The sequence below is a fragment of the Crocuta crocuta genome, unplaced genomic scaffold, assembly GCF_008692635.1.
Source record: "Crocuta crocuta isolate KB4526 unplaced genomic scaffold, BGI_CrCroc_1.0 scaffold141, whole genome shotgun sequence".
NCBI classification, from domain to species: Eukaryota; Metazoa; Chordata; class Mammalia; order Carnivora; family Hyaenidae; genus Crocuta; species Crocuta crocuta.
In genome coordinates this window covers 3,330,483-3,353,216 of record NW_027527951.1, presented here as the reverse complement: position 1 = coordinate 3,353,216, position 22,734 = coordinate 3,330,483, and the positions used below count along the sequence as shown (strand labels likewise).

Below are 22,734 nucleotides of genomic sequence, written 5' to 3'. Positions count from 1 at the left end.
GACAGAACCACAAGAACAAACAAAAACCTGGCACACTGGAATCCAACCCTGTCAATAATTATATTAAATATCAATGGTCTAAGCCAGGGAGTAGCAAGTTTTCTCTCTAAAGGGCCAGATAAAATGTTTTAGGCTTTGTGAGCTAAACAGTGTTGTCAAGTCTTGGAATTAGCCATACACATAAATACTAAGTGAGTGGGTGTGGCTGTGTTCCAGTAAAACTATACAAAAAGAACTGGCAGCGAGATTTAACTTGTAGGCTGTAGTTTGCTGACCCTTGCCTTTGAGTTCTAGATTTTGTTTTCTTTAAGATATATTGGACTTCGTTCCGGTAAGCAGTTACTTCTGAAGCTGGGAGTGTCTTAATTCTTTTTTTTTCTTCCAGGTTTGGAAGTTTCCAAGTTTAGAACCACTTTTAAAGTAAACTAACAATGGGGTTTCTAAAGACCAGCCTGGTAAGGAGAATTGGGGGCACAAATCCACAGGACAGCAGACTGTGCTGACAGAATTAAGCCAAGGTAATGCTCCCACAATTCTTTAGGTTGAAGGGGACAGATGTGGATTTACTTCCGGTTCCATTTTCCTCCAAGAATACCGTCTTTTTGGCATCCCTGTTTAATTATACGCCTCCTCAATCTGGCCTTGGGCTTGCACTCTGCCTCCCTGGCTAAGGAAGAAAGATGATAATGGAACTTCTGGCTGTAAAATGGCAGCCCTTTCCTCTGCCCAATGGCAGAGCACAGCCTGCTGGAGGTGAAGAAACTGGGTGCAGCTGGTGCTGCGCTGGCAAAGNACCATGCTGGATAATAGGACCTTCGCTGGAAGGGCGAGGTCCTCCTGTCATTATGAGTCATTCCAGCACCCTCTGTTGGCATCACAGTATCACAAAGCAAGGGCAAAGGAAGCGGGAACTGCAGCTGAGAGCCAAAAACTCTGCGTTTGTGTTTTACTTTACCCTTCCTCACCACGTACACCTTCATACGTCAAGATACGTCATCATTAAAGTAAGGCTTCATTGAAATCTATCCTGTGTTCAAAGATCAAAAATAGATGACCATTTGACCTAAGAAATGTGATGCTTTATAAAATCTACAACTCTCAAAGGGAAAGAATACTTTCTCAGTGTTTTTGTTTTTTACAAGAGAATTATTTAAAGAATGTATTCCCTTTCCGCTTGAGTCCTTGAAGAACTCCCATCTGTCTTTGTCTTTATAAATTTGTGAGTGCTTTGCTTTGCATGGATTATAACTCTTACCAAACCCTGATGAGGAATTGAGCTTCAGTTATTTTAACTTGCCTTGGCAGAATTGCATCGGTAAGTGACAGAACGTGTATCGCTGATGTCCCACAATTAACACTTTTCTTTATCAGAAAAAAAGAAAAGCAGAATTCTCTTCCCTCTTTAGCCCATGAATGTTGATGTTCCTCATACAAAAGCCCAGCTCAGTGTTCTCAATACCAGTGGAACTTGGCGGCGGCAGCAAGTATTATACACTAGAATTCCTCAAAATGCACCTGTAATTGAAGTGTATTTTTCACTCTCAAGTACTTTTTCATTATTTCAGAGATGCTTTTTTAAGTTTCTCTAATGCTAAGGCTTTCTACCACTACTAAGTGGTTAAAAATTACAGTAACAGCTCTGCTGAGTTGTTATGCAAGTGAATCCTGTGATGAGTCATTTTGCTTATGCTTCCCTGAGTACTTCCCCGGGGCTGTTACTATTACAGTAAGTGCCTGATGTGACACAGGAGACATTTAACTCCCCTCCCACCTCCACCCGTGCTCCTCCTGAGTTGCGTTCAGTGTATTTCTTTGAGTTACTAAAACTTCTCTTACGCCATCAGCTTCAGACAGGATTCCTTGACTCCCTGATTAGGATGAGGAAATCAAGACCCCTCAACTCTGCGTTTCTGCTCTCCCCAGCTTCCCACACCCTCCTATTACTAGTAAGTACATTGTCAAGGGCTCTGTTTGTTTGGATTGGATTGGTTTGTTTTTAGCATTCAGCCTAATTATAATGGAATATTTTGTGCTTTAGATATGGGTTGAGTCTAAAAGATCAGAAACCAATAAACCTGTATTATGATTATAGAGTATATTATTCACATTAGATCCTATAAGTGTAACTAACTCAAAAAACAATCTTATAGCATGAATTTATGCAATCCAAAGAGGTGTCAAGATAAATTGTATTCTCTCTGTCTCATTCTCTCCATCCCCTCTTCCCTAGTAGTTCAAAATCATTCCATATTTTAGTTTTCTTCACATTTCAACCACACTTCTATTTTCAAGTTTTCCTTGGAACTTTTATTTCCATTTTTACAAAAGTAATCCATGTTCGTAGTTTTAAAAGTAAAACTTTAACATGGGGCCTAAAATGGAAAACATTCTGCCCTTTCACTGCCACTCAGTTCTCCCTAAAGGTGACCACTCTCAACTTTTTTTCAAGGATTGATTTTTATAGTTAATGAAAATACACTCATACTGCTGTTTGTTATTCTGGTTGGAGCTATTAGATTATTGACCCAGATTCACTCTGGTAGGCATTTGGCTTTCTCTTCTCTCATTAGACAACCATCTGCTTTTCTGGTCCCAGAATCTGGTGGCCATCCCTTTTCTGCTATCTTTTTCTCTCTTGATCCTCTTATCATTATATTTTTTATCTTTAAGAAAAATCCTTTAGCTGTAAGTTTATTGGGATTTGGGAGGCAAATATATGTTCTACCTGCCATGTTTAAATGAAAAAAAAAAATACCCTATTTAGGACCCTAATAAGCCTTCTAAACCCTTGTACCTCTGAAGGGCTGTATCTCACCTTCACACTTTATTGGTAGGTAGTTTGGCTGACAGAGAATGCTAGCTTTAAAAGTATTTTCCCTTAGTGTTTGGAGGCCTTATTCCATTAGACCTCAAGCATCCATGAATACTGATGAGATGTCCAAGTCTCTGTCTTCTAAACAACTTGAGTTATTTATATGAACCCTCACTAGAATATTCTTAGAGGGTAGAATCATTTTTATGCATACCTAGATATGATGCTACATTATTGCTGTTGGCACTCTTGCTTAGTTATTTATAGCATTCGCAAATAAAAACATCCCAATAAAGATCCTAAAAAGAGAGTAAGGTGGTTATAGTTTACCTTGATCCTTTTTCTTTTTTTCCCGCATCTCTTCTTTTTCACACCCCCCTTCTGAGTGGTCACCATCTCTAATTTTTTCCTTCGTCCTTCCTGAGTGGGTGTATATCATTGTGCCTGTGGAAGGAGCCTAGCTGGATGACACTCACTGAGAAAGAATACTGAAGAGGTCTCAAATACTCTGATCTTTAACTTTGAAAATAAAATTGTTGGTTCTCCCTTAGTCCCTTGGACTGTAAGTTTCAGTCGTGAATTGTTTCCTTGGCCTCTGTTAGAATTAATAACAAGCTTTCAAAACCATTATTTAATACTTAAGTCTTCTAGCCTATGAACTTCTTCTCAAGAGCAGAAATAACAAAAGTATACTTCACTGTGAAAATAGCAGGTGGCCAGCACTAAAAACTAAATACGTAAGGTGGAAAATGATATTATCCAACTCCAATATGTTCAAAGATAGGACGCACCCCGGAACCACAAATACAGCATAGCTTTATCACTATTAGTCTTCGTCTGTATGCCTGTCAGTTCTGAAGGATTTTTTAAAATTTTGTGTTTGGTGAAATTTTGTTCATTCTCCGACCAGCCCAGAAAATTTGGGTATTCTCTAGCCAAATAAGTAAAGACCTCTTAAAAATGTGAACAGTAAGTTTATTAACCGGTATAAAAATTTTAAGTAACAATAAAATCGCCCAGGTATATCTTTAAAAGTCTTGCTTTGCAAATGTTAGAAATGGTCTTAAAATGTTAATAGTGAACTTACAGTTTAAGTTCCTAGCCTTGATGAGACTCAAAGTTTGTATTATTAATTTCTGAAAAGTGTAATTTACCATAAAAACAACTCTGACAGTTAAATGAATATACAGTCAGAAATACTGCTACTCTCAGCATCAAATATCAGGAACTTTTCCATCCTTGGTAAGTTTGCTATTGTCATTCTGCCATTACCTGGTAAGTACCAAGGAATATGTATTTTAGTAAATCATTTGTTAGTGAAGAATATTTTATACAAATGAAACCGAAGAAGTTTAAATTTTAAGATGCAGTTCTCCAGAGAAGATACCCTAGATTTAGAATTTGTTTCCAAATTGTGAAAAGGGCTGAGCTTTCATGGCTGTCCTTGGCAGAGTCTGACTTGTCATCTAAGCCAAGTCAGGATGGGAAGCAGAGGTTGGGTCGTGGCTGACCTGCAGAATGACGTGTCCTCCAACGTCCTGAAACAAGCCCCCTTGGCTCTGATTCGCTGGTTTTCCAATCATAAAATAAGAAGACGAATACTTCGTGTGTGTGAGATCATCACATTTGTAATAAAACGCACGTCTTCCATCATTTATTCCTCTGCCTTCCACCCCAAACATAACAAAATGTATGCTGTAGAAAATAAAGCAGTAAGTCTACCTTGATTAAACTTGCAGTGGGTTTAAACTGAAATCTGAAAGATTACTTTAGTCTGCATCAAGTTTTAAGCCTTGGAAATAATCTTAGATGATAATGATGGTAAAATTTTTGCACTTAAAGCACTGTTTCATCCATTGGTACCAAAATTCTCTTCATGAAAGTTACAGCACTTAAGGAACTTGGACTGACTTAGTTGGACTTAGAACGAACATTTGATTGGTCTTGTCCATTAACAAAAGATCATTTCTTCTTCAAAAAAGTAGTTTTAACTTAGCTGTTGGTTTTTCACTACAAAACGCTTACTAAATCTTAAACGCTTTGCCCTGTTGAAAATTACTTGTGACTATTTTCTTGAAATTATTCTTTCACAATTTATGGAATATGTGGAAAATGGGAAATGTATGTGTGACAGCATGCATATATATCTGTATATATTTTTTAAAGTGAGAGGATTTTAAGAGATTACAGAATAGAAAGAAAGAATGCAAGATTCAAAGCATGGATACCCTTAAATGACAATCTACCCCACCAATAAATGGACCATGTTGTAGTAATTTTAGTGCAAAGAGACTTGTATTTTGTGCTGTGTGGGCCACCTCTTGGATGAGAAGACTCTACAGAAGGCCAAGGACACAGAACCACAGGAGACTTTAGGGTAGGTCCTCAGTGTAGTAACAATGAAAATAAAGGCACTACATTATCTTGAGAACTGGCCCGTAAATTTTCTTCGCTTCTCCAGAGTGTGACGATGACACGTGTTCAGAGACTTGGGCCAAACGGCTTTTGAAGGTTTATGAAGCACTGAACATGACTTAGTAGTAATACTTAGCATGTTTACAAACACATTCTGAAATATTTACATCGCAATTGCAATCTATATAAAAATAAAGCTGTGAACAGCTGGACAAGAACACTGATCTACTCGCCGAACTTTTTTCCAAGTTCCTTGACATCGAGGATTGCCAATGGCTTGCCAGTGGAGAGTTTGATTTCTGAAACGATATTTTGAAAATGGTAGTTACGCTAAAAGCAAACCAAAGAAAATTCCAATCTACAGAATTATAAATTGAGGCGTTCTGTTGTTGCTTTAAAAATGATCATATTTGGAGTTTTGGAGTGCATGACAAATTGAAATTTTTAAAAAAAGGATCGCAAACTGAGTTTCCCTTCTTTGGGTTCTGTCAAAGCAAGTTACAAAGACACCCTCATTGAGAGAGCAGTTTGAGGGTGCTGTATTCATTTCTCTCACTTGATCTGAATACATGAAGTGTTACATAGAGGAAATGGCTCCCTATTTCATGTATATGTAACTTAGAGGGCTCTGCCCAAATGATCTCCTGTAATCATCTCCAACTCTTTGATTCCATAATGAAAAAAAACAGGACAAGCGGGAAGAAGGAAGCCAGATTATTGAAATTGTTATTTTTAAGATCACGGGAAATTCATCCAGGGTTCGAGGTACTTTATGGATACAGATTAAAATGTAAATTCATTTAAAGACAAAATATAGATGAGATATTCAGAAAAATATTGTCTCAATATTTGGTTTCTAACCTACTTTACTGCTCATGTGGTATACTCCTTACAAAGGTTATTAAGCTTGAGTGACTAATAACATACATTCAAGTTATTAAATAATAAAATACACTATGGGAGTAATGACTAGCTGGAAAGGTTCATATTTACTTTCTAATCTGTACTTTTACCAGTTCCACCTGACATACTGAAAACTGTAATCTGTGTGTGACCAAAATTGGCCCTTGTCCAATAGCTGACCAGCATGAAGTCTACACTTCTCTTAGTTAGGAATAGTGCCCTTGGATGTAACTGATAAATGAGTACAGGACTGTATATTCAGGGTAACTAAATGTTCTCAGGGTCAATTCTTTTGGACAACCCATAGGTTTCTATCAGTTTCTGATCCTGTGGAGCTGAGCCCACCATCGCCTCAGCTGTGGTTTTAGGACTACCCCACGGAGCACTGGTTCTGAAACGTTGCTGTGGGAGTGAATCCTCCGGGCAGGGGTCAGCAACCCACAACCGATGGGCCATGGCCAGCCTACCCCTTGTTTTTGTGTGGCTTGTGAGTTAAGAACAGTTTTGGGGTTTTTAAAAAAATGTTTAAATGTTTTATTTATTTCTGAGAGAGAGAGAGAAAGAGTGTGTGTGAGCAGGGGAGGGTCAGAGAGAGAGGGAGACACAGAATCTGAAACAGGCTCCAGGCTCTGAGCTGGCTGTCAGCACAGAGCCTGACATGGGGCTCAAACCCACGAACCATGTGATCATGACCTGAGCTGAAGTCAGAGGCTCAACCGACTGAGCCACCCAGGTACCCCTTAGTTTTTGGTTTTTAAAGAGTCAAAAGAAAATCAAAATAATATATGACACATGAAAATTATATGGAATTTGAACCTTCGTGTCCACAGATACAGTATTAGAACAAAGCCAAGTTCATCTGTTCACATAGTGTCTGTGACTGCTTCCAAGCCATGGTGGTAGAATTGAGTAGTGAGACTGACCATATGGCCCACAAAACTGAGAGCATCTACTCTCTGCCAACTCTTGACCTAGAAGATTGTTAAAAATCCACCCTCAAGGACTCTGATTCAGTTAGGCTCAAGCAGGGCTCAGGAATCTGTGTACCCTAAATCACCATCCCAAGAGGTTCTGATTCAAGTGGTTTTCAAAACACTGCTTTCGAGTGACCATGTTTTCAGTAGTCGTTGGGGAACATGGTCTGAGCCAGTATCCAAATGTATCCATTCATCTCTGCTATAGAGCCTCTGAGTCCCATAATGTGAACTGGGCCCTGGATTCAGGAATTGCTAGACAGAAGATTCTCCTTACTTGGGGTGTTGACTCCCAAATCATGCCCTGATTCGCTATATAATGGTCTGCTGTTCAGGACACAGAGGACAAATATCTCCAAATAAAAACAAGAAAGCTCCTTCAACTGATGTTTCTCCCTTACCCATCAGAGTCCAGGCCATCTCCGGAACAGCGGAGGCTCACCGAGTTCATAGCTGGGGGCTGACAGTCCACGCACACCGTGTACCCCTCCCGGAGATACTGCATCCATCGAGTCAGGGGTCGGTTTTCCATAGCACAGTGATGAGTCAGGGACTCTGTCTTGAACTCCATACAGTATCTAGAGCAAAAAAACAAACAAACCAAAAAACCCCACGAGGGTTGCACGTGCTGTAATTAGCGGTAGCCTAATACTGCGGAAAGTCTCCAGGAGCCTGCAGGCACCGAGGGCATTTGACAGACTGGAGAAGGCAGCGCAGGGCACTCTCCCAAGCGAAGCACAGTCACACAATGCCTTGTCAAGTTCCTCATTTGCTGAGCCAGGATGATGGATGATGTCCGACTGGCAACTAACAGTGAAGTGTGTGTCTTTTCCAATCCATGATCAAATGACCTGGTCAACATGAATTTACAGAATTTTGTATACCCTGTATCCCATCTAGTCTGACCACCAAATTGCGTGTAAAAAGCACATTTCTGTAGGAAACCGACCCTTAATAACTTTGCTAATACTTTAGGAATGATAGAGATTGAGAAATAACTGGCTTGAGCCTGAAAACATGTAAGCCCTGGAGAGCGAGCCCTCGATGCTCAGGCCAGCACCTAGGCTTTCTCGGACCCACAGGCCTTCCCTACACGCCCCGCCTGGTATGATCGGTGATAATGATAGGGAGTTTGGACTTGAACCCAAGCGTCAGTTATATTGGGCACCACAGATAAAAGGGAATGGGAAGCTGAGATGTTTTTCTGTGACAGAGGCTAGTGTCGCCTTATGGTGAACTATGGAAATCTCTACGTGACTAGACTCTGAACGCCCAGGAGGAACAGGCAGACGTGGGTGAATATTGTAGAGCCTTGTACTAAAAAGCAACATGATTTTACAATTCTTCGGGGAAGCAAAACATAGTAAAACTCCTGCACGTTGCATTTTCAGTTCTAATTAAGTAAGCTACAATGGACTGGTTTCTTTTCCGTGGAATTATGAGCTGTCCTAGGTTAGATGGAAAGCGATTGGAGAGTCTGCTTCAAAGAGCTTTAAGAGTGCTAGGCCATTTATAAGGTACCTTTAGGTCCTCAGGAAATTCTGTGACACAGCTTCAATCAACTGTCATCAGCCAGCTTAACCCAGACGTCTCTTCATTATTTTCTCATTAAATTCTCCTAACAATGCCATGTGGTAGGCATTAATGTTTTCATTTTTCAAGAAGAAAAACTGAGGTGGGACATCTCCAGGGTCTTAAGGCTAGTGAGTGGCCATGTGGGGATCTGAACATAACAGCTGTCTGGTGGCCTTATGCTGACAGCTGAAGAGCCGACTTCAAGTAAGCACAGAGTCCCCTCCCAGCCTGTGCCTTCCGTCTTGGTGAAAATCCTCAGAGCTGAGATGTGGGCCACTTTCAAATTTATCAGACACAAAGGTGCTAGATCCATGTTCCCGTAATGACTATAAGAGGAACACCCTTGGAATGATGGGTAAAGGGACATCATCATTTTATAAAGCATGTTTCTCATTGAGCGGACCTCAGAGACAAATCCTTGCAGCCCCACAAAAACAGGGCCTGGCCTTGTGGTAAAGAGTCACGTTTTATCCAAAGTCAGTGAACAAGTAACAAGAAAACCCGTCACACCACGCTGACCTTTATGGGCTGACTTGAGCATACACTGGAGAAGTAGAAGCTGAAAAACTCAAACCAGACAATACAAACAAAAACAGCAAATTACCCGGCATCCTCTGTGTGTGTAGACCACTGTGGAGATGCGGCTTGTCGTGTTCTCTCCTTGTTGAATGCAGAAGTAGTTATGAAGGCAGGGACTAGAAAAGAGAGAATGGCATTGGACACTTGCAGCCTAAAGCACTCGGAATGTCCTTTCCCAAACTTGGCGACAGTCCTGTCTAGAGCCCCTGGTCCCTAAGTGCAAAGGTCCATGGCACACCACCAAGGACTGAGACGGGCCAAGGTACAGTGTCCCCAGAACCCAGTTCGAACAAGATTTGTGTGCACACAGATAGGCCGCTACAAGCAGGCTTGTCCGCGGTAATAAGTGTGTGAATAAGTGTGTGAAAAGGGGCTGGGGGAAGAAAAACAAGAGGAAGCAGTAAAAGATGCAGAGGAAACCAAGGGGGAAAAGGGAGAAAAGGTCTTTTTTAAAATAAAAGGAAGAAAAATAGGAAAAAAAAAGGGGGGGAAAGATAGGAAGAATAAAGTAAGAGAATACAAGGAAGGGAAAAGAGAAAGAGACAAAAGAGTAAGGAGAAAAAAAGACAAGCAGAGAGAGAGGAAATGTGAAAAGGAGAAAGCAGCAGTAGCAGAGGAAGGAAGTGCAAGTGCCCCTCAGGACTCTGCAACAGCAGCCTGGAAGCCTTTCTGCCTGCCCCATGGCCTTAGAGTGGCTGCCTGGTGCCGGCCAGCACATCATCCTCCCCATCCACCCCTCAGCCTCAGAGAAGGAAAGTCAGATCGGTCCTTTCCTCCTTCCTGTCCCCAGCCCCAACCCAACTCTGTGCTCTAGACAGGAGACAAGAAAGGGAGCCAGGAATCCTTCCCTCCGAATTCTGCTCTCTTCTTTCACTGATTTTGTTTGAGTGTCTCCTTCCTATTTGCTCCTAAGCGTGGGGAGGCATCTGTCGCTACAGACAGTATGGCACCTGGAGATAACCTCCCGATGCCACTCCACTGTCAACTCAGGAAAGACAAGGCTTTGCCCCGTTCATCACTGTGGCCCTCACACATTTACACGCGTAGCAGGCACGTAGGCAATGAACGGTGGCTTGATGGGTGAATGATGCCACAGAATCGCCAAGACACACAGATCCTACTTTCCCGTGGTCTTCAGTTTCTACACTGAGCCTTGTGGCTGAGGTGGCTCAACCGTCCTCTCTGCCGTTCATTTCAGAAACTGGACCGTCCCAGGAAGGGTAGATACCGGCTGATGTTGGCTTGTGCGATGCCGGGACTCATCACCGACGTGAGCAGAACGGCATGAGGTACCAGTTGCAAAACAGATGCCTCAAGCCTACGGGCTCATTTTACCTGGCTCCTCATGGCCACAAGATGGCAGCCCTCATTCTTTTGTAGAGGCTCTTAATGAGGCTTTTTTATACTGAACGCAAGAGTGGCCTAACACCTGCCTTGCTCCTAGCCGCTTGCTTCTAAGAGTCGCGGGTATGGGTTCTTGTCCCCCGCGGTTTGGTGCCTAATCTCTTCAGTATGACAATCAGTCACATCCCGCGTTGAGCCCTCACAGTCCCAGCTGTGAGGCTCTTCCTTGCTGCACTAACATGTTTAATTGTTTTCCAGAGAACATGCCACAATTTCTAAATGTGACCCTGGCTTTGGAACTTCCAAAATCCACGGACAGGGTCAAGAAGAACAAGCGAGCGCATGTATGTTAGGATCCTACTGCTTGCCTTAGACCTCATTACCTGAAACACGAGCATCTAAAGGGTGTTAGCTTTCCCACGGATTTTTCCATTTCTGTTCTCCTGCTGCGTTTCCCAGTTTTTTCAGTGAGTGGAGAATGCAATTACTGCTAAGTCCACATGGCATTGTACCAAACTATGAAATTTTCAGGATGTGTTTCTTTAGCTCAAAACATTTATTTGATCTCCTAATTTGTATTGCATATAGTATTACAAAAGTTCAAAGGCAATGCACCTAATATATAGCTTGGGGGGGAGGGGAAATGAGGTTAGGAAGGCAAGAATAGGACTATAATATCTGATATAAAAATCCTTAGAAAAATGTCCTTAGAAAAATGATGAAGCAAGGACCCCAACACAGAAGATAGCTTCTGGTTCTTAAGATCTACCGTCCACATTCAGTATCAAGCCTCTGAGGGTATGACCCATCATAAAAGCAAGCCAGTGGGGCGCCTGGGTGGCTCTGTCAGTTAAGTGTCCGACTTCGGCTCAGCTCATGCCCTCACGGTTTGTGGGTTCGAGCCCCCATCAGGCTCGGTGCTGACAGCTCAGAGCGTGGAGCCTGCTTCAGATTCCGTGTCTCCCTCTCTCTCTGCCCCTCTCCAACTCACGCTCTGTCTTTCTCTCTCTCAAAAATAAATAAACATTAAAAAAACTTTTTTAATAAAAGCAAGCCAGTAACTCTGGGGCTTGTCTCTTCTGTGTCCTGTCCCCTTCAAGCCCTGGGCTTGGTTTGGTGGCACGTTCTGTTGACAGGGCGCACTTCCTCCATGAGTCCTCAGAAAATAGACCAAGAGCCAGACTGCCTGGAGGTCTCTGAACCAGCACCACTTTTTAATATCTCCCTAAATTTCATTTCCAGTACTTAATAGTGGTAAGTAATTTAGAAATTATGTTTGCCTTCGGTCCCAGTGCAGCTTACGTGCGGAAGAACGTAGCCGGGTGCCTGGAGACACAGGCTCTCAATAAAGCTAGTTCCCCCTCCTTTCCCCTTCCTGGCAACAATATTCAGATGTAATCGATTCTTTGTTAAGAGGCTATTTGCCAACTTTTCTGGCATCCTATCAGCCTACCATCGTTCGTTTTTATAACAACTCCACTTCTAAAAGTGTGGCCCGGCACATGAACTCTGAACATGAAAGTAAATTGAATTTGCTTAGAGAGTTTCATAAAGTCCCCTGACACAATGGGGTGTCCCCAAAGCAGGCTTAGAACCACCGGTCTGTAGGTACAGTGTGAAAGGAAACAGAAGGAGAACATTACAAGTAACACCAGGCTGGACACATACAGTTTATGATGCGCACTGATCTCCTTTCAGAAAGAGTTAGTATGTACTATACAATCGTAGGGGTTTTTGGATTTGTTTTTATAATAAAAAATATGCATCAAAGGAAATGGAAAAAATTAAACAGCCACTTGATCTTTAAAAACAAAAATAGCTACTTGATCGTTAATAAGGGATGGGGTTTCATTCACGGGCCTCACGGGGCCTTCATATTTCTACTTACCAGAACCTGTAATTGCAATTTTATTTTATTATTATTATTTTAATGTTTATTAATTTTTGAAAGAGCAAGAGAGAGCACAAGCAGGGGAGGGACAGAGAGAGAGAGGGAGACATAGAATCCGAAGCAGGCGCCAGGCTCTGAGCTGCCAGCACAGAGCCCCGTGTAGGGCTAGAAATCATGAACCATGAGATCATGACCTGAGCCAAAGTCAGATGCTCAACTGACTGAGCCACCCAGGCGCCCCTATAACTGAGATTTTAGCTCTAATGGTAACAGGAAGAGCAAAGCAATATCAAGAAGGAAAACCCGGGGCGCCTGGGTGGCTCGACCGGTTAAGCATCCGACTCTTGGCGTCAGCTCAGGTCATGGACTCCCGGTTTGTGAGATGGAGCCCCGCGTCAGGTTCTGCGATGTCAGCGAGGAGCCTCCTTGGGATTCACTCTCTCTCCCTTTTTCTCTACCCCTCCCCTGCTCTAAATAAATAAAACTTAAAACTTTCCTTCAAAGTAAATAAATAAACTTAAACATTTTTTTAAAGAGGAAAACCCCACAGGATTTAGAGCCTTGAGTCCTTCACAAATGCTGTCACCTCCCAGAGCTCCAATGTCCTCTTGGTTTCAAGGACAGTGATGCTATTCTATCTCCAAGGTAAGCAGAATAACGGCCTTTTAAAGATGTCCACTTCCTAATCTCCAGGGCCTGTGAATATAGTATGTTATTTCATCAAGAAGCATTAAAGTTTCAGATGGAATGAAGGTTGCTTCTCAGTCGACCTTAAAATGGGGAGATTATCCTGGATTTTCTAGGTGGGCTGAGTGTGATCACAAGGGTCCTTCAGAGAGGAAGAGGAGGAGGTCACTACAGAAGAAAGCACGGAGAGAGGCCATGTGGCTGTGAAGATGGAAGAGGGGCCGTGAGGAAAGGGTGATGGACAATGCAAGGAAATGGATTCTCCCCCAGAGCTCCCAGAAAAGAACACAGCTCGGCCAACACCTTGACGTTAGCCCAGGGAGACCTGGGTTGAACATCTCTCCCAAAGGACCCTAAGACAATAAAGTGGTTTTGTCTCATGCCACTAAGTTTGGGGTGGTTTGTTACAGTGGCCACAGGAAACGAGCAGTCTCTCCCTCAGGGTTGTTATGAACACTGGCTCAGTAACGTGTCTAAAAGCTCTCTGCCATGGAGATGTGAGGGATTGCTACTCCATGCATCAAACGCTCTGTGCATAGTGCCTGGTGGACCGCGGGGGCCATGACAGGTGACCGCACCGAAGGACTGAGGGCCCCCTGGGGAGGTGGGCACTCCTTCTCTGTGCTTCCACGCTGATCCGTGCATTCTGCTATGGTGGCCCCTGCTCGTCACCCTGAGTTATAGTTAGCTGTGATATGTTTGTTGTTCGAGTCTGTATCTCCAGAACCCAGCACGGTGCTGGCTGTAGTTGATGCTCTGTGGACCTGGCATGAATGCATAGGAATTACAGTGACACAGGGTTTAGGGCAATCCACCAAATGGGATTTTCACGTCACTGCTCTCATTTCCCTTTCATGGTCCATCATTTTCCAAAGTGGATTCCACCAAACACTAATGATTCACTGAGATCCCCTTGGGAAAAAGGTCCTTTAATTGTTTTTAATGTTTATTTATTTTTTTAGAGAGTGAGCATGGGAGGGGCAGAGAGAGGGAGACAGAGAGAAACCCAAGCAGGCTCCATGCTGTCAGCACAGAGCCTGATGTGCGACTCGATCTCACCAACCGTGAGATCGTGACCTGAGCCAAAATCAAGAGTCGGACACTTAACCGCTTAACCGACTGAGCCACCCAGACACCCTGGGAAAGGGGTCATTTATTCAAAAAAGGGGGGAAAGCAGCCCATAGCCTATCTCCCTCTTATAGAATGAAAATTGGTATTAGCATAATAAAGCCTCCGAGAAGTTCTTCTGTAGAGAAAATTATCTGATTCACCCCACATTTTCCTGACCTACCCCCTGTTTTGCATTGGGAAGCCTCTGCCCTCAGGAAAGTGTCATTTAACTGCTCCAGTTATGAGTCGGGACTGAGGGAAGAGCCACAGAGCCGTACTTGGGCGAGAGCAGTGGCTGTGGAGCGTCCGTGACCAGCAGGACCCCCTGCAAACCTTGTCACAGGCAGCGCACTGGGCGCGGCTCCGGCGAGTCTCATCTCGCGGGTCTGGGGGGTGGGGGGGCGAGGAACTTGCAGTTCTAATAAGGTCCCAGGTGAGGCAGGTGCTGCTGGCTGGGGACCACACCTTAGGAACCACCAGACCGGAATATTTGAACGACCCTGTCCCCCCTGACCAGCTTGTGACAGCGGTCATCATTTCTAAGACATTACAATAGGAACGTGCATCTCAAGGACCAAAGTAGGGCTGCAAATCCAGTGGCCCTGCCCCAACTAGAGATTTCTCCTCTCTTCCCAAACCAGATCTTACCCGCCTTATTAGGAAAGGAGGCCAGAGTACAGATCTCTCCTGGTGGTGTTACCTCAAAGTCACTAACACTTTATGGGGAGTCACATATGAAGACCGCTGCTTTAGAAAGGCCTCTTTCTGTTTAAAAAAAAAAAAAGAAAGAAAGGGGTGCCTGGGTGGCTTAGTCAGTTAAGCGTCCGACTTTCGCTTAGGTCACGATCTCGCAGTTTGTGGGTTCAAGCCCCGCGTCGGGCTCTGTGCTGACTGCCAGCTCAGAGCCTGGAGCCTGTTTCAGTCTGTGACTCCCTCTCTCTCTGACCCTCCCCGCCTCACGCTGTCTCTCTCTCTCTCCTAGAAATAAATAAGAAAAAATATTAAAAAAAAAAAAAAAAGAAAGGCCTCTTTCTGGAGTTCGGTGGGAGGGGTGGGTGACGGGGGTAATGTGGAGGAGGACAGAGGAGCAGCCACCTCCAGGCAGAGAGGAGACCCCAGGGGGCAGGGTGTGGGCTCCGTGCTCCCTGGTGCCCTTGGTCCATGTTCCCTAGCCTCCCCTTCACTGACCTTCCAGTCCCTTTTCCTGTGACCTGCACTGCGCTATTATAAAGAGATCCAGAGATACCGGGCTGCGAAGCGGTCTGTGGCAGCCTGGTGTAGCACTAAAGAGACAAATGTACTCAAGAAATACTTTCTAGCAGCCAAACCCTGAAAATGAGCAAAGTAAAACCTGATAGATCCAGGTTTTAAGATCCTAAAAATCAACTGATCCAAAACTTAATCATGTCTTGCAGTGCCTCCCTCCCTGAGCGTTTTCTATAGTTTTCTATCGTGCTTCTGCAGAGCTCATGAGCCGAGCGTGGGTCTGTTCCATGACCGTGTCTGTGAACACTGAACTATCTCCCTGGGAGTTGAATCTCACTGCTGTATCCAAGAGAGGTCTCCACCCCAGCCCTTCTGCTAGCCACTCCTCTACCAGAGCAATATTTTCTTTTCTTTTCTTTTTTAATGTTTATTTATGTATTTTCGAGAGACAGAGAGAGCATGAGCAGGGGGAAGGCTGGAGAGGGCGGGGACAGAGAATTCCAAGCAGGGTCTGTGCTGTCAGCTGTCAGCACAGAGCCTGATGGGGGGCTCGAACTCACGAACCATGAGATCAAGACCCGAGCCGAAACCAACAGTCTGACGCTTATGTGACTGAGCCACCCGGGCGACCCCAGAACCATAGCTTCAAATCACAGATCTGACCACGTCAGGAAATGCTGCAGTGGCTCTTAAGATAACGACCAAAATCCTAAACAGGAGCGCCGGGGCCCTGCACTGAGTGGGGTGTCAGTACAGATGCTTCCCCGCAATGCCAGCCTCACTCTGTGTTCCCCGGGCTCTGGCCTTCCTTCAGCAACTCAGATGGGCCTTGTGCTTCCTTCAGCAACTCAGATGGGCCTTGTGCTTTGGCTCATACGAATGAGCCAAAGAGGGTGCCTAGGTTGTTCACTTCCTCACAGCAGGCTGAGATCTGCTAGCTCCAAAGCCTCCTGGCAGCAACCTCAAATTTGTGTACATCCAATTGTTTTAAAAAAGGCCAAACAGGGGCGCCTGGGTGGCTCAGTTGGTTGAGTGTCCAACTCCAGCTCAGGTCATGAGCCCACAGTTCGTGGGTTCGGGCTCCCCGTCGGGCTCTGTGCTGACAGCTAGCTCGGAGCCTGGAGCCGGTTTCAGATTCTGTGTCTCCCTCGCTCTCTGACCCTCCCCCGCTCATGCTGTCTCTCTCAGAAATAAATAAAACATTAAAAAAATTAAAAAATAAATAAATAAAATAAAAAGGGCCAAACTAGCAGATTTTCAGCCATTTAGGCCCTGCCTGCCTTTCACACCCTGTGAAACCACACCTGGCTTCTGTGGGCCATTGATGCACTAAAACCTTGTAGATGCAAGACCCAAGCTGCTGCCACCGTTGCTCTCTGAAACTCTGCCCCATACAGTCCAGACCATGCTGGAGCTGACATCACGTAGACACGTCGCCCTGGCCGACTCCTCTTCTCCCCTTCTGCGTGGTGGTCCCCACACCAGAGCCTCTGGACTTCCCCTTCTCACGCTACACTGTCCGAGCACCGCCCCATTAAGCTTATTGCGTATTCCCACCTCTCGTGGACCTGTTTTTCCTAGATCGGCCCTCAAATCCCTTGAACTCCCTACACCCGACTACCTGGCTCCGCATGCCAGTCTCTGCCCAGAAAGCTCTACACTTCTCAACCTTACCTCCCCATCCTTAGGAAAGTCCCTTCCCTTCCCCTCCTCCCTCAAGATCAGGGGAAATCAGTCTATTATACACATGCTTGTTCCGAACGTCTCTCCCTTGTTCAGTACCAGCTGCACCAAACTGCAGCCCTAATTTTCTGGAATTACTTTCCTAAGATCATCTGCTTATCATCTTCCGCTCCCACCAGACGGTGATCCACATGACAGCATGCTCTACGTCAACATATGTCACCTGTGTAACCCTGGCACCAAGCCCAGTCGCTGGTATCATGTAGACTCTTAATAAATATTTGTGCACAATTAGACTACAATCTAGAAGGGCTCTGTTTTCATGGCATCTTAATATTCCTAAAATGTGTCATAAAAAGCTGAAATGTTTTACTAGTACAAGACTTCTGTTATTTGGTTTGTAAAATATGAGAATATGGTTCAGGATGGAATAACAATGCCTAAAATCTTAACGTGCTGCACTTATGATAGTGTTGGTATAGGCTACAGTTGTGATTTATGATATGATTTTTTAATGTTTTATTTATTTCTAGGAGAGAGAGAGAGAGACAGCGTGAGCAGGGGAGGGTCACAGAGAGAGGGAGACACAGACTCTGAAGCAGGCTCCAGGCTCTGAGCTNAACGTGCTGCACTTATGATAGTGTTGGTATAGGCTACAGTTGTGATTTATGATATGATTTTTTAATGTTTTATTTATTTCTAGGAGAGAGAGAGAGAGACAGCGTGAGCAGGGGAGGGTCACAGAGAGAGGGAGTCACAGACTGAAACAGGCTCCAGGCTCTGAGCTGGCTGTCAGCACAGAGCCCGACGCGCGGCTCGAACCCACGAACCGCGAGATCATGACCTAAGCGAAAGTCGGATGCCTAACCGACTAAGCCACCCAGGCGCTCCTATGATATGATTTATAAAATAAATTTCTTGCTTTTAAAATTAAAATAAATAAATAAATAAATATTTGTGCACAGAATGAAAAAAAGGGAGCAAAATGGCTTCATGAGGGTCAGGTTGGCATAAAAATATCCAGCTTCCTCTAACAACATACGATCTTTGTTATCTTGAGAAGGCAGTGTTTTCCTCTATCAGACTCAATTCGGATCAACACGGGATGTCAGCCCTTTCCCTTATTTCTTTGTCTGCTTTCCATGGCTCCCAACTCATTCATGAGCTGACTTCTGGCCCCTCCATGGGCCACACCACGACCAGCATGACCTTTTCAAATCACAAATCTGATCACATCAGCCCCAATTCAGTCAGCTTGAGGGGGGAACCAGGGATTTACGGGGGGTAATGTCACATTGTTCAGGAATCAATCTCTTTTCTACTACGTTCACATGCATGTGATGAGCGTACCTGACCAAACAAGAATTTTAAGTGCAAGATGGATAGTTAAGTTACCCTTATGGGCACTTGCTCCAGGGTGAGACGCTGTCATCCTCCCTAAAGTCCTTTGTCTCCAGCTCGAGTTTGCGTAAAAACCACAGGGCACATGTCCCGTGCCCTGAGCGCGCCCGGAGGAGAAGGGGCCACCACTGGGTTATGACAACACCGGGCGGGGGTGGAGCAGGGAGGCACCGACGCAGCCGACACTCACTCCTTTATCAACATTTCCCGAGCTTCCTGTCTCCTCCGGGGGCGGCCTGGCCCAGCCCACCGCCCGCAGCGCGCGGAACTCTCCCCGCTCGGCACCTGCCCTCTTACGGGACGTCATCAGAGACAACAAAGGCAGCCACCACCGCGAAGCCCTCAGTACCGAAGGAGCGCCCGCAGTCCTGGCCCTGGGGCGTCGAGTAGTCCAGGCAGCCGGCTCTCTCTTCCAGGGGCGGGCAGGGCGCGCCGCCGTTGCTGGGCTCCTGCTGCACCGGGCGCCTCCGCACGCGGCCCGCCGGCCTGCACCGGTCCGCGCAGCCGCTCCAGGGGCTCCACTGCCCCACGATGCAAGGGCGAGCTGCAAAACAGCACGGTGGCATGGCACGCTCACCTGGGGGCACCGGCAGCCTCCACCTGCTCCCGCCCACGTCAACGGCCGTGTCTGGCCCACGCAGCCCGCGCTTTGACTGCGCCCCGACCTGGGAGGATCAAGTCACAGCGGGGCTCAGTTGACACCGACTCCACCCACCACCCCGATGGTGAGCTGATAACCGGCACCTCTCGGTGGGGTGGCGGACAGGCAGCTACTCTGGGATCCTGATGGTGAGTCTGAGCCAGGGACACACCCCAGTTAGAGAGCGGCGCCTCCGGGGACTTCCTCATACTCCTCCGGCTTAGATAAGATCTTTACTTCTGTTTTTCCTAGATTTTAATTTCATCCTCCCCTGCCCAGAACATTTTTATTGCAACAGCAATACATGCTCATTGTAGAAAACGTAAAGGGGAAAAAACAAATAAAACTCTCAAGTCAATTCTTGTCCCCAAATGTGACTCCGTAAGACATGGTTTAGGGCCACACCAAGGGACGTCTATACTTGACGCTTCTCTTAGGTGCTCCAGTAACATCCTTGATGCCTTAGACCCCTAAACTATGAGAGTTGGAGTTTACCGGAGAGCAACCAGAACCCTCAGGGGTAACTAGTACTCATGGTCACGCGTGAAGAAGCAGAGTCGGGGCAAGAATTTGGCTGTGGTGACAATGCTCTGGCCACCACTGGAAAATCAACGCGGTTGTACATTTAACTTTCCCACGTAAAGTCCTAATGAAACTTTTAAAAGGACTATAATGAGTTTTTAGGTGGAATTATTTCAGGACTCGAAATTGCATCTAAGGGAAGAATAAGAGAACAAAAGATGTACCTATGAACTAGAGATGAAAACGCTTTCTCACAAAATGTGACCCACTTTCCCTACTGTGTTCATACTTCCGAGCTTACGGTGTCTTCACCGAGAAACCACTCTAACTTCTCTGAACTCTCGATTTGGACTTCTGACAGCTCGTACTTGAAAACTCATTTGGCCCCTTCAGCACTCTCTAGTTGAGGGTTCAAGGATTTTGGAAGACCGATCATCTGGCAGCACATAGCTAACTCGGACACGAAAAGGGTCACATACAACATAAACATCGGTCAGTAATTCAAAAACTCCAGACTGTTGTAAAACATGCATTTGTTAAGCATCTAAAAATTCATAGGCACCGCATGCCAAGTACCTAAGGAAGCAAGAATGAGGCACGTGAGACGGGTTCCCAATACCTGCTACACGCATGTCCTTCGGAATATCAGTTAACAGTCCACTTCCCGCTCCCGTCATTTCTGCTGGATCCCGCCCCTTTTATTTTCATGATCCCATGATTTAATTGGGCCATAGAGCCGGAGGGATTAAAAGAGACTGCCGGGCTACGAGCTGACTGAGAAGGACTCTTTCTGTCCTTAATTCTTCCAAGAACTTTCTCTGTCCCCCAAATCTCTTCATCCCTGAGTCTAGTTAGTCTTGCCCTGATGTGTTGGCCTTGAACACTTAACAATGCACTTTATCTGGTTTTTTTAAATTATTTTTAAAGTTTATTTATTTTGAAGGAGAGAGCAAGGAGGGGCAGAGAGAGAGGGAGAAACAATCCTAAGCAGGTTCCGTGCTGTCAGTGCAGAGCCCAACATGGGGCTCAAGCCCACAAACCGTAAGATCTTGACCCGGAGCTGAAATCAAGAGTTGGATGCTTAACCGACTCAGGTGCCCCTAATAATTCACTTTAAAAAGCAAAACAAAAGACTTGTTTCAAAGATTAACATTGGACATCACTATAAAATAAAAATTGGCCATGGCATTAGCTCAGAATTTAGTGATATGGAGGCCTTGGTTTGAATACACGCTATCCATATGATAAAAGATGCTACTGGGGACAGTTTTCTGACTGAATTTAATTTCCCAATGTCTCTGTAACATTTGTGCCTCGTGTGGAATGTTTAGTTTGACGCAGGTCACAGAATCACTGAATCAGTTGCTGTTCCTGTCGGCTCAGGTTTGACCTTGGAAAACACTATGTCTCTTGTTTCCGATCCATGACTTTAACAGCCTCATAAAGAAAATCAGAAAGTTCTGGGTCCTTTTTTTTTTTTTTTAATTTATTTCTGAGAGACAGAGAGAGAGACACAGTGTGCGCAGGGGAGGGTCAGAGAGAGAGGGAGATACAGAATCTGAAGCAGGCTCCAGGCTCTGAGCTAGCTGTCAGCACAGAGCCTGATGCGGGGCTCGAACCCACAAACCGTGAGATCATGACCTGAGCTGAAGTCGGACGCTCAACCGACTGAGCCACCCAGGTGCCCCAGAAAGTTCTGGGCCTTGAACATCATCTTGATGGCTTCATTGTGAGACAAAATGAAAAAAATTCACCTAGCAAAAGTTCGCGACCCAAAAAGGTGTTCGGCAAAATATTTTGAGTTGGAAGAGGAATCTGAGGTATTTATTCCTATTCTGCACAAAAGATTATATTCATGAATAATTTGTTAGCTTAAAAAAATTTTTTTTAATGTTTATGTATTTCTGACAGAGAGACAGAGAGACAGACAGAGCACGAGCAGGGAGGGGAGGGGCAGAGAGAGAGGGAGACACAGAATCCAAAGCAGGCTCCAGGTCCCGAACTGTCAGCACAGAGCCCAACACGGGGCTTGAACTTAGGAACCTTGAGATCATGACCTGAGCCAAAGTTGGATGCTCAACTGACCGAGCCACCCAGGCGTCCGCAATTTGTACTGCTGATTGTTTGGATTGCAATTCATCATAGATCACGAGGGCCCTTGGGTCATGGAGGTTAGGGGAAGTAAGGGAACTTCTGACAGATTTATCACCCCAAGTCATATATCACAGCTGCATGACACACATTTCCTTCAAACTCTCCCATTAGGATTCACATCAGTAGCTGGCATATCAAGATATTCTTTCTTAAAATCTGAATTTCTTAATGCTCACATTTCACTAGCTGTTACTGAAGGCCAGCGGACCTGGCGAGCCACGTGATCAGCTCCGACTCCAGGCTCGTCACAGCTTCCCAAGGTCCTAATGGTTAGAATTTAATGACAGCATCCCACCCCCTTTACAAGAAGACAAAGCTTAGGTTTAAAGGATGCCAGAGTGCCGGGCAAGCCGTCTTCTTTTTTCCTTTGTTTCAACTCAACTTCATATCCCGGTGGAGTCAGCCTGAAGCGGACTCTGAGACATGGATGTGAATGCAGGTCCTTCATTTGGGCCATGGTCCCAGGGAGCAGAGACAGAGAAGGAGTAGATGCAGAAGAGAACAGACACGTAGACTCCTTGCTTTAGGCCCAGTGAGCACCCCCGGCTTCTAGCTCCTTACCAAGGGAAATAATGGATAGGTCCAGACTCAAGGATTATCAAATCCTCCCTGAGGGACCGGCTAATCCCCCTTCCTCGAGAGCTTTCTGGTTATCAGATGTCCCTACCACAGCCCCAGGGAGAATGACCAAGAACAGTGAAATACGTTATATATTTCAGTAAGGAATCTGCACACAAAAAAGAGTTGAGCACATTTCACATGTCCTAACAGGGATATCCAGTCACTTCCAAGTACAATTACCTTACCAAATATACCACTAATCTTTAAAAATAGAAT

At 45.1% G+C, this 22,734-nt stretch overlaps 1 protein-coding gene and 1 long non-coding RNA gene across 3 annotated transcripts; one reads left to right on the top strand and one right to left on the bottom strand.

The window, feature by feature from the left end:
• The first annotated feature begins 909 nt into the window (after positions 1-909).
• On the top strand, positions 910-13,565 carry LOC144221946 (uncharacterized). 2 transcript variants are annotated; one of them, XR_013332230.1, is made up of 3 exons: positions 910-1,004; positions 1,845-1,946; positions 13,297-13,565. It is a non-coding gene; the product is annotated as an uncharacterized LOC144221946 (long non-coding RNA). The 2 variants fall into 2 exon arrangements; XR_013332231.1 differs by lacking the exon at positions 910-1,004 and adding an exon at positions 1,011-1,315.
• SBSPON (somatomedin B and thrombospondin type 1 domain containing) lies at positions 3,767-19,298 on the bottom strand. Its single transcript, XM_077752443.1, has 4 exons — positions 18,931-19,298; positions 9,284-9,374; positions 7,506-7,682; positions 3,767-5,526 (listed from the first exon to the last, which is right to left on the bottom strand). Exons 1-4 carry the CDS (start codon positions 19,145-19,147, stop codon positions 5,409-5,411), a joined length of 603 nt encoding a protein of 200 aa, XP_077608569.1. The 5' UTR covers positions 19,148-19,298; the 3' UTR covers positions 3,767-5,408.
• Between the last annotated feature and the right edge of the window lie 3,436 nt (positions 19,299-22,734).

Bases quoted from the DNA above. Each gene is read 5' to 3' on its own strand.
- SBSPON (XM_077752443.1), bottom strand. From the start codon at position 19,147: ATGCCACCGTGCTGTTTTGCAGCTCGCCCTTGCATCGTGGGGCAGTGG. The intron at 7,683-9,283 runs GTAATTTGCTGT...TTTTTGCTCTAG, and splicing joins ACACACACAGAGGATGCCGG to ATACTGTATGGAGTTCAAGA. The intron at 5,527-7,505 runs GTAAGGGAGAAA...ATATCGTTTCAG, and splicing joins GATGGCCTGGACTCTGATGG to AAATCAAACTCTCCACTGGC.